Source organism: Tursiops truncatus, chromosome 2 (genome assembly GCF_011762595.2).
Source record: "Tursiops truncatus isolate mTurTru1 chromosome 2, mTurTru1.mat.Y, whole genome shotgun sequence".
Classification (NCBI taxonomy): domain Eukaryota; kingdom Metazoa; phylum Chordata; class Mammalia; order Artiodactyla; family Delphinidae; genus Tursiops; species Tursiops truncatus.
In genome coordinates, this window is record NC_047035.1 from 105,833,105 (window position 1) to 105,845,177 (window position 12,073).

The following is a 12,073-nucleotide window of genomic DNA, read 5'->3' on the forward strand; positions in this document are numbered from 1 at the left end:
TATTGCGGGTTTGGTTCCAGATCACTGCAATAAAGCGAATACTGCAATAAAGTGACTTTTTGGTTTCCCAGTACATCTAAAAGTTATGTTTACACTATACTGTAGTCTGTTAAGTATGCAACAGCATTATGTCTTAAAAAAAAACCCCAAAACCAATGTACATATCTTAATTAAAAAATACTTCATTGCTAAAGAATGCTAACCATCATCTAAGCCTTCAGCAAGTCACAGTAGCAACATCAAAGATCACTGATCACAGATCACCATAAGAAACATAATAATGATGAAAAAGTTTGAAATATTGTGGAATTACCAAAATGTGACAGAGACACAAAGCAAGCAAATGCTGTTGGAAAAATGGCACTGAAAGATGTGCCTAACCCAGGGTTGCCACAAACCTTTAATTTGTAAAAAATGCAGTATCTGCGAAGCGCAATAAAATGAGGTATGCCTGTAGACAGATGATTATTAATATAAAGGAACAGAAAGGAACTGTTTTCCTTGCAAAGGAAATGTGAAAATTGCTTTGGCCAAAAAAAAACCAAAACAAAACTTATAAGTCTTTAATAGAATGTATCACTTCTGACAATTATGAATAATTTCAATAGCACGGAGCACAAATTTAAAAAATCAGATAACTTACCTTGCTTAATTTTGCCCCCAAACTGGTCTTCCAAAAGGCCATGGACCACTAACTTATAGATCATGGCTTGAGCTCGTTCCAGATCTGCTAATCCCAGGGCTCTCTTTATGGGTGACCGCATAACTGCTCGTTTCACCATGTGGCGCATCAAGAACTGAAGGGCTGCACGCATCTCCACATCTTCATGAACAACTGGAGAGCTCGCACAGTCTGAGTTGTGGCCATTTTCAGCCAGAACTTTTGGTATCAGCAACAGTTCCGCATATTTACTACAGCCAAGAAGAGCACTAAGTGATTTCATAGCACCGAGGTAGAGATAGGACAGCTGGACTGCTCTGATTTCTGACTGGGCTATGTCATGGTTTTTGGATATGTGTTCGTGATTTTTTCTTTTTCCTTCTGTTATTTGATGTTGGGATTCCACACCTGGCACTGTTGAATCTAAAGAAAATGAAGCTATTTCGTTTTCTGATTTGGAGCTTGTGGTACCCTGACTTTTAACATCATCAGATGTTAAGCCTGTTCGTGTATCTAAAGCAGATTCACTCTCAATTTTCTGCTCAACATCCCCTTTCTCCTCAGACTCATGTCGGTGTTTCTTTTCATGTCGCTTGGTGCTCTGTTTGCCCATGTCTTCGTGAATGCCAGTCAGATATGTGAGGTCCAGCAACACAGAAGCCGTCAGGCCTCGAAATCGTGCCACGTCAAAAGGAAGCGGTTCACAGGGTTCCAGATTATACAATGGAGTATCACTAGGCGACCAAAAAGTTGGGAAGCTTTAATAAAGATCAGAATGACACAGGAAGAAGCAAGTGAGGGATAGACAAGAGGAAGGTACAGAAAATAATGTAGACAAAATACGATGTATCATGTACACAGTACAGAGAATAATCTGCACAAACTAGAGAACTCATTACAAACAGAAAAATGAATCTATTATGAGAAAATGGGGAGATGTGATGTTAAACGCAAAAGCAATGAGATGTTCATGTGCTTTCAAACAAGAATATTCATTATTATACAATATAAGCCAGGAACTGGCAAAATTTCTGTAAAGAGCCGAACAGTAAATATTTTAGGACTTGGAAGCCACATAATCTCTGTTGCAACCTTTCAACCCTGCCATCATAGTGTGAGCACAGCCACTGATAAACCTGAATGAATGTGTGTGGCTATGTAACTTTATTTACAAAAAAAGGAGCCGGGCCAGGTGTAGTATGCCGCTCCCTGATGTAAGCTATTTGGAAAGTTTGCATAATAAATCTACTTTATTATATGGGCAACGGCCATTTATAACCTGTTCCAGATAAGACTTTGTTTCATTCAAAAAAATTACTTTGTAGTCTTCAATAAATGCTTCTAATTTAATTTAAGCAAAAACATGATCACGTATTTCCTGATATTCATCAAGAATTTCCATAAGTTTAAACATGTTATAATTAAACAAATTGGAACAGAAAGCTTTAGCAAGTATACAAAGTTTGGTGGCATACATTTGTTCTATTAACCGAAATCTTGGTTCTAGCTTAACTTTTCAAATCTTGTTTTCCCTTTGTGTCATTTTTCTTGTTGGTTTTAATTTAATTACTTTGCTATATCGTATTAGGCATCATAAATCCTTTCCGAAACAAGGCAAAGAATAAAAGAAAAGGCAGATACTTTCACAAGTAAAATTTTCATTGCTTTCTTAGCTTGAAGTCCATTAACTCCTGAAATTGTGTGTAAACTTCATGTATGGTTATTTTTCAGCTGAGAGGGTCCATAGCTATCATTAGATTCTAAGACAGTACCACCTCCAAAAAATACTGAAGAACCACTGTTTTGTTTTTTTGGTGTGTTTTTTTTTGCAGTACGCGGGCCTCTCACTGTTGTGGCCTCTCCGGTTACGGAGCACAGGCTCCGGACGCACAGGCTCAGCGGCCATGGCTCACGGGCCTAGCCGCTCTGCAGCATGTGGGATCTTCCCGGACCGGGGCATGAACCTGTGTCCCCTGCATCGGCAGGCGGACTCTCAACCACTGCGCCACCAGGGAAGCCCGAACCACTGTTTTTGATACTGTCCCATGTCATATTAACAATGGAATCACTTTAAGCAGTATAATGAACAGTTACATAGTATCATCAATAAATCCATGTTTTCAAATGATATAATTCTGTACAGTCATTAGATGAGTGAGTCCCCTTATCGACTGAGATACTTGACATACTTCCTTTTAAACATATGAAGTTTCTATTTCACACAAATCCTATCTGATTGCAAACACATCTAAATGCTTTTAAGCACACAGTTTGTGCCAAATAAATGTAATTTTCATACCCATCCAACATGTTGCACACTAAGGGTATAGAAATATATGCTTAAAAAAAGGCAAGAATACTTAAAAATCACAGATAATCCAAAACCTAATTTTAGTCACTCAAATGTTCCCATTGTACATTCAAAGCCCTCCTACATAAAATGTAACTGACAGATCTGCTGACTGGCTTTTTTCTGTCCCAATGTGTAATGGAAATGATTAAAAAGGAGGAAGCCAAATGAAAAATAGAAAGAAGGATCCCAGTTACACCTAAACTAGTGAGCTTACCATTTCTTCACAAAACAAAATAAAAACGATATATTTTACAAGCCACTAGTATTCCAAGGAACACAAGTCTGGGAAATATTCCTTTATGAAATCACAGTACTCATACCCAGATGTATGAAAAAAATTATTTTAAAAAGTTAATTGGCAGCTCACCTAAAATACATAATTACTCACTGTCCATAGGCAATGGCCCATTTCACCAATAAATACTCATTTGCTGAAAGTGTAACTCAACAAATCATACCTGATGGTAATTTCTGCTTCATCCCATTGGACTTTGGCAGACGTGCTGCCCTCCTTGACCACTCCCAGCAGTGTGGCATGGCGCCCAGTTTGCTTGTGAACACACCGACCTCCAACTCTAAGACCAGCATCAACTCCTCCTATCACTGCCAGCACGGGCCACACCTCTATGCAAAGGGTCCTCAGCTGCAGCTCTGACAGGTCAGCAAGGCCATGTCTATTGTGTTTACCTTTCTCTTCCTCTTTGCTCTCCTTCTCCTCTCTCATTTCATTTTCCTCTCGGCTTTGAACCGAGCGGCTTTTCTTTAGCTTCTGACCTGAATCTTTAATACATATCTTAATTTTGTGTAGCCTTTCCATCATTTTTTTGTTAATGCAGTAAGTCCAACGGTCTGTTCGATGAAGGATACGAATAAGCTGAATAGTGGCCTCTGCCAGCACTGCTGCTACTGGACTACAAATGGGGTCTCCTGGAAGTAAGTCTCGTGGTGTGCCACGCATCTGCATATCACAAATTTTCACCTATAAAAGAGGGTAGCAAATGTGTGATTATTAATAGTTCTCCTAAACTATTAATTCTGTAAATTATAATACTATAAATTCTAGCACATGAATCCCATGTGGAACTAGTATTTGGTCTCCTGATACATGTGTATTATACTATTGGCCCCCAATAAGGAGTGAACAAATATTACAGTTCTACTGAAGTTAGTAGCAGTATGGTCCTGTGAAATAAGCTACCCTGTCATTTAAACTGCGTGCAGTCTGTGAGCAGGAGTGCTGTTGTGGCCACCCAGAAGATAGATATAGACCAAGGTGTATGTGACTGACTCCATTTAGCACCAACCCCCACCCCCCGGAAAAGTCTTGAGGATCTATCCACTCTAGTCCTCAAGACACCAGAATAATAACAAGTCCTGGGACCATCTCATATTGTTCCAGGGGCACAAAGATAAAATCACAAGGCTAGAAAATTGGTATATTCCCAATCTGGACACGCATTTCAAATAAGACATAGAGGCTGAAAGAAGAGCAAGACTTGGGTTAAAATCTTAATTCTGTGTGTAATTTTTGGAAATCATTTAATTTCACTAACCTCAGCTTTTTCAACTGAAAAAAAAATCGGCACTAATAACAGTATCTATCTCTTACTATATTAAAGATTAAATTAGACTATGCACATAAAGTGCTTATCAGTACAGTGCCAGACACCCAGTAAATGTTCAAAAAATGTCAACTATTATTAGTATTGTTTTTTATCAGATTCTGAAGTCAGAAAAGGCTTCTGGGTAGAATAAAGTGATTGATACAAAGCCTATGGTTAAATTAATTCCTTCAAGGTTCACAAATGTTAGGGAGCAATAGGCCATCATTCTAACCAGAACATACCAGTACCTATTCTGGGCTGCAAGAATATCATCAGGGAAAGGGATAAAAGCAGGTAGTGGGTTGCCTCTTTATTTCATTTCCAGTTCAGTTTTGTTGACGACCTGGTTCAAGAAGCAGTTCCCCTCTCTCATGAATGGCTAGCTTGAAATTATACCTCCTTGAAAATTTTAAAAATATATTAAAAGCCCAGAATAAATGGTAACTTTCATGGTTAGAGTTTACCAAATCTAGCACTTCCATTACAGACACATTATATATGAGATGGCTTGAAAACTTTCTACTAAAAATTAACTAGAAATTCCGGAGACCAGACCTAGGCTACTTTTACTTGACGTTATATCCTCAAGTAAAAGGATGGGGTAGAAAACAAATCAACCCACAGGGAGACCACAAAGAAGTTTCTCTCTAACTGGGTTTTACACGAGGAGAAAAAAAAGTTTTTAATGAGAGGGTTATCTCTTTAATATTGTCCTCCTGAAGGTTTAAGGTTCAAATTTACACCATCTACAAGGTCTGAGAACCCTCTCAGCTGAATGAATGAAAGGCAGCTTCCCCATCATAACTGAAACCTCCATTATTCACCTAATGGTATCTGATTACAATGAAGATTATTTTTAGATTTCTCTCTCATATGCACAACTGCCAATAAACCAGATTATCCCTAAACTATTTCCTATAATTCCTAGAATTGCACATATGTTTGAAAGTTGACTCACTATATTCAAATTACCGGAATATCAAATAGTGCCTTAATAAAGAGCAAAGCAACTTCTAAAAGTAATCTAACCTTCATCTGAAAGAGTAAATTATCTGAGCAAGTACTTTTAATGGCAAAAATAGCTTATTATTTCTGTGAACTCTGATGTTAACAAATATTAATAAAAAATAACAAATATCCTTTATGCTTAATTATAAAGGTTTGAGGTTTCATTACCTTTTCCCCTGGGTTGCTACTATAGAACATTACGCATGGGTACAACTCTGCTGCATCCACATCTTCAAAAGCTAATTTGGGTTCCTATAGTGTGGCAGAGGTGATGGGAAAAAAAGGAAACAAAATTTTTTTTTAATTGATAATATCCAATACACATTAAGATTCAAAGCTCTTATGAGACAGAGTAAGTTACTAGAGCCAAATCTCAATTAACCTTGCTAACCTTGCTAAGGAAATTCCACATATAATAAATGACCTTAATTTGTTCCTCTGTTTCAACAATCTTCCTGGGATTTTACTTTCTTTTTTTTTTTTTGGTGCTGATAAATATTATAAGAACAGAAAGGTATTAGAGAAAAAGCAGAGAAGAGAAAATAATCTATAAACTGAATAGTCAGTACCTGAATAACTGAGCTGAGGATAAATAAAAACAGGAAAACATGCAATACTTCTGAATGAGTTTCAGTACCTCTCCATTTTTCCCAAAGGAAATGGTCCTGGCTTCCATGTCTAACACACAGGTAATGAAATCTCCTTGAGTAAAGCTGGACAATGTCAGAGTCTGTTCTCCATTGTGATAGAGGTTACCACTGTAGGCCCGATAGAGCCACATATCCGAGGTAGTACGGTGGTTAAAGTCATGTACTGGCCAGCGAGAAACTCCAACACAGGTGCCTTCATTACCTCTGTTTTCCTTCACAATGTAAAACTAAAATGAAAGTGGTAATGTTCACTAATATTCAAAAAACTTGTTTATATACTATTAACTGTATAAAGCCATACTGGGGAATATGTTTGTAAATAATATTTATGCATTTATGAAAATATAAATAAACATATTTTCAGCTTAAGTGAAAATAACATACAAATGAAATAATTTCATGATTTTGTAAAGATTTTAAGACAATTTCATGATTTTGTAAAGATTTTAAGACAGATTTAATCTTTATCTTGTAGAACATTTAGAATAACCTTTGAGTATTTATTTAAAATAAACAATTTTAACTTACATCTCAATTATGAAGCTGAGGAAGTACATCCAGTCCAGAAAATTATTAATGGAAAGCTTCAATTCTTTATACAAATTTTCTAACTACTCTCTTGTGTATACTTCTGTGCGGCAAAGAGTTAATACAGCAGGCCTGAGACTGCTGTCTTTAAAAAGGCATGCTTGTAACGCTGGCCCTTGGCTAGTATCTGGGAATTCGACTTGTATACAGTTTCCTACACCGTTAGAAAACTTTCCCAAAATGATTCGGGTGGCTCACCAGGACAAGAATGTTTGAACAAACAATGTGGTTTACACTGAACACGAACTTTCCTTTTGGGAGCTGGGGTTTTGGTACATGCCAGGCAGAGGATACCTTCATGATCAGTCTCCAGTAAAAATCTTGGGAACTAAGTCTCTAAGGGGGTTCCCTAAAACATCACACACATGTTGCTGCATTTTCTTGCTGGGACAAGACTGCAGTCCATGTGACCCTTCATGGGAGGGAGAGAACATAGGGAAGCCTCCACGTGGATTCCTCCAGATGTCACCTGTGTCTTTTCTCCTTATTATCCAGTTATGTATCCTTACTACCTTGTTATAATAAACCCCAGTCATCATGAGTACAATGATAATACTGAGTCCTATGAGTCCTTCTATCAAATCTTTGAACATGGGGGTCACCTTCAGGACCTCTGACAAAATGGTGGCAACGTGAGCTCCACTAGAACAACTCTAAGTCATTAAAATATAATTATATATTTGGGAAAAAGAGAGAGAGATAGAACTGGGGAAAGACAAAACTCTAGTGGCTATGGGGTTACACGTGTTATGAAGCAGCAGGTGAGTGGCTATCTGTTGTGAGAGGTAAAAGTTACCTATGGAATTCAAAACTAATAGATCCAACCCCAGGAGTGTTGGCTCACTGGGTCCCCTGGCTGCTTTTGGCCCTGTAAGCTAAAGTGAGGGGGAAAGAGCAGCCAGAAGAAAATTTGTGCTGTTCTCTCCTCTAGGTGGGAGGAGAAAGAGAGCCCAAGCATTCTCACACATGGGCTTTGGACGGGCCAAAGCATAAACATTAGCTTGCAGCTGCTCTCTTGTCCAGGTGGGAGGGGGAAAAGTTCAAAAATTCCTGAAGATGAGTTTTGGGTAGACCAAAAGTATTAGAAGTATGTGTTGCTCTTTCCTCTAAGTGAGAGGAGAAAAGGTTATTTAAATCAGTTCCCAGGGCTGGAGTAAAACTTTAAATAGATGAAAGAGAGGGAAAAATGGAGAAATGGAGAAAGGGACAGAGAGAAAAGAAGAAAAGAAAAGACAAGACTCCAGCGATTTTCTTTAGCCTAGATGCTGTCACTGCTGTACCAGTGCCCTGGCCCAACCAATTAACCCTAAAAATGCTAAATTTACTGCTAGGGGTCTGAATAAACTTGAGATCTGAGGGAAAAGGGAAAAGTAAATTTTATACAACAGCTTCACTTTGTGGCTACTGCATCTAGATGTATGATAAAAAATGATGTAAAACGTTATATGCTTGTAACTTCATAAATACTAAGAGATCATCCTGATAAGTAAAAGCTGCGAAGGAAAAGTCAGTGGGATACAACGTCCTCGCTTTTTGCCCCAGGTGAGTAGATCGGAACTTAAATTCTTTGAGTACTGGAAACAAAACAAGCCTCCATAACTGATGATTTTTTGTTATGATTTTTGCCTATTAGAACTGCTAGAAAAAAAGGGAGACAAAATAAAGGAGTGGCACTCTCCACATAGAAATATACTTTGAGAGTTTTAAAAAGCAGTTGTTAGTTGCCAATTAGTTCTTATAAAATCAGATGTCTGACCCTTACAGGCTGATGATTTTCTAGCCTGAAATGCATATTTTTGAGTGGGTAAATTTGTACTCTAAGATTGAGAAGGCAAAAAGAGCTTAGGAAAGCCTTGCTCGTCACTTAGACTTAAAATGCAGCTGTCTGATCCTACAGCATTTAGGCTTTATTGCTGCCCCCAAAAGTTGCCAATTTTATAGAATCTTCAATTCACAACTTCCAACTGCCTGGACCTGCCTCTAAGTTAAAACCTCATACTGTCTGCTATGGGCTGTTTCAACCCAACATGAGCTGTGTTCAACTAAAATCAGGCACCAGCCTAATGAACAAAAACCAGACGGGGGGCTGGTGAAGATTTAGTTGGTGCAGCCATAAACTGAAAAATACATGGATTCTAGCTGTACTGTCCAGGTCTCTTATACATGCCCCTGGGAAAGGGCCTGTTCTTTTGATAGCCATCTAATTTGAGCTGCTGATTGGCTTTTTATTTCTGACATAGAAACTGATTACATTCCTAACTTTGATTCTTACCGAAAGCTGAAAGGTGGAGGAGGGCATACCCAAGGGTGCATGACCTCTATGTCCACTCTTATAACAGACTGGACTCTTGACCTCTTCTTGGGGAGGTCTCACTGCTGCTGACTTATTATGTTCAGCTTTTTGGACTAGTCGTAGTTTGCAACAACAGACTGATAGCTTGATTCAATATCTGATACACACGCCTAGTAAGACAGTTTATTAAATGAAGCTCTCCCCAGAAAAAGACTCATCTTTCCTAGGCTGCTCACTGGATAAATGATTAGGATAAAAGGCGTAGAAGGTTTTGTAAACCTATTCTGGAAAACAATTTTTTTAATTGGGATTTTGTCCTGACCAATTGCTAACCTTTCTGGTTAAGTTGTATCAATATAAAAACATTTTTGTTAAAAAAAAAAAAGTTTTCGTGTGGAAATTCTTTTGTCCCTCTTGTACCTAACCCTTCTGGACAAAAGGTCTAGATAGAGATAAAAAATGACTGAGAAGACCTGAAGTTATAATAAGTAAATGGGAAACACTGATTTTAGAATAACGGTGGGGGCGGGGAGGGGGAAAAAAAAAAAAAAACAACCCAGGCCCTGGGAAAGTGTGGAAGACGACGGAGGGCATAAATGATCATTGTTTTTTCGGAACTGCTCCTCCTCCCGGGGTGGAAAAAAGCCATGCTGTCAAGAAAGCTGTTTTTTGTGTTTTTTTTTTTAATAGATCTTTATTGGAGTATAATTACTTCACAATACTGTGTTAGTTTCTGTTGCACAACAAAGTGAAATCAGCCACATGCATAGAGCACTTTAAATTCAAACTAACTTCTGAGCCTTATACCTGACAGGCTATAAGAAGTAGGGGGTGACCCCAGGTCATGGAATTTCCACAGAACACCTCCAGATGTCATCCAAACTCTTAAGGCAGATAAAATGTCACAGACAAACAAAACCATTTAACAAACTGTCCTTCAGAGGCAGTCCCTCTGAAACCAAGCACTCAATTAAATTACTTAGACTGCAGTGGGAACAGAAGGTGGGAGGCCCCCTGATGGGAGATCACATTGGGGTCCTGTTAACTTGTTCTGCCTGACTACTGTATATCCTGATTAGGGATATCTTAACAATTATAAACTCATTTCCAGGGATACCACGTATGACCTCTGGAATTGTACTTTTTGTGTATGCACTCTATTCTGATCCCTGGACTGCCCAGAGTTGTGCTGTGCTAAATTTAAAGACAAAGTCACTTGACTTTTTAAGATAGACCTTTACAATTAATGAGATTTGTTTTAACTGGCTAAGTCTAAGACCCCTGAAGTCAGTACTGGAGGTCAGTCTCACCCTGCTGTCTGAGGTCCTACCAGATAATAATATTAATTTTATTGTAAAAACACTGTGGCCAGGAGCCAGCCAAGGAGGTAGACTGTGCAAAAAAAGAACACAGCAGAGATTGCTATCCTTAGAAATGTCTGCTTGCAATGTTGGTCCTTGGCTGGCACCTGGGAACTTGTCTGGTAAATAGTTCCCTACACTGATAAAAAATCTCCCTGATATTGGTGGCTTATTGTGCTTAGACTGTATGACAATATGGTTTATGCTAAAAACCCGCTTTCTTTCTGGGAATCTAAAAAAGGCCAGGCAGAGAGTATGTGACCAGCACTCAATAAAAATGTTGGGCACTCAGTCTCTAATACGCTCTCCCAGGCAGAAACATCACACATATGTTACTGCATTTTCATTGCTGGGTGTGCACCGTGTGACCCCTCACGGAAGGAATGATTATGATTTTTCAACCTTACACTTAAAAAAATTTTTGAGGTAATTTTACAATTACAGGAGAGTTACAAAAATAATACAGGGTTTCTGTATATCCTTCACTGAGTTTCCATTTATGTTAAAATCTTACATAGTAATAGAACATTTACATAAGATGATTTTTTAAATAGTCTTTCCATACTTTTTTATAATAACCTAGGAGGAAAGTACTAAAAAAATAAAATTCTTTTAAAAACTACTTGGAATTCTACGTACCTTCCACTGATAACACCCAGAAGTTACTCCAGTTGACGCCAATCCATATCCTTTTCCTCCACTGCCATGAGTTAAAATCTGGCCATTCTCCACTATGCAACACTGAGCTTTCTCTGGGTCAAAGGATACTTCTTGTATAGGAAGATTCTCATCTTCTTCCTCCAACTCTCCCTGCTTCTACCAGAAAGGAAACTGCGTCAGTATTTTGAACTAACTCAGATTCAGTTCCTGAGATCTCCTTGGGTTGATTCCACAAATATTTATTATCCACTATGTACTAGTTACTGTGCAGACAATGGAACACAATCATACATACAGCATGGTCCCTGCCCATGAAGAGCTTACAGCTCAGTCAGGGGACAGAGAGACAAATAAATAACACCGGTATTGTAGTGAGAGAATAAAAGAAGTTACATGACAGGTATAGCAGAAACATATAAGTGTAAGTTTCTAAGCAGGCTTGAGAAGGATAAGGTAAGCATTCAAAAGAGGATGACTTCTGAGCTGAATCCTGAACGGTGAGAAGGCATTAAGCAGCCGATTAAAGTAGAGTAAGAAATTTCAGACAGTATGTACAGCATGTGCCAAAGTCATGGAGGTGAAACAGAGTTCACTGATTTAAAGAATTGCAAGCAGTATGGAATATATGGAGGATGAGACTGAAAGAGAACAAGGAACTAGAAAGAGAAGAAGGAACAAAATCATGGAAGGTCTTCAATGCCATTCTAAGTTTAATCTTTACTCTAGACAATAGGCTGTGCCTACACAGAATGATTTATATAGAGGAACTACTATCAGATCTATGTTTTATAAACATTGTTTTACCAGGAGCATACAGGATGAAAGCAAAGAGAACAATCAGGAGTTTACTGCAAGAGTTCAGGTAAGAAATACTGAGAACTTAAATTCATTCATT

At 38.2% G+C, this 12,073-nt stretch overlaps 1 protein-coding gene across 7 annotated transcripts in view; it reads right to left on the reverse strand.

Annotated features, from left to right (window-relative positions):
* HERC1 (HECT and RLD domain containing E3 ubiquitin protein ligase family member 1) overlaps positions 1-12,073 on the reverse strand; it is a 220,530-nt gene that overhangs the window by 74,735 nt on the left and 133,722 nt on the right. For 5 of the 7 annotated variants that reach the window (XM_073801132.1, XM_073801130.1, XM_073801131.1 and 2 more), the window contains 5 exons: positions 11,158-11,334; positions 6,264-6,503; positions 5,795-5,878; positions 3,473-3,993; positions 644-1,419 (listed from right to left, as the gene is read on the reverse strand). In XM_073801132.1, the coding sequence (XP_073657233.1) occupies positions 644-1,419; positions 3,473-3,993; positions 5,795-5,878; positions 6,264-6,503; positions 11,158-11,334 (1,798 nt within the window). The remainder of the gene's footprint in view (positions 1-643; positions 1,420-3,472; positions 3,994-5,794; positions 5,879-6,263; positions 6,504-11,157; positions 11,335-12,073) is intronic. The other 2 variants (XM_073801133.1, XM_073801135.1) reach the window with 1 other exon arrangement.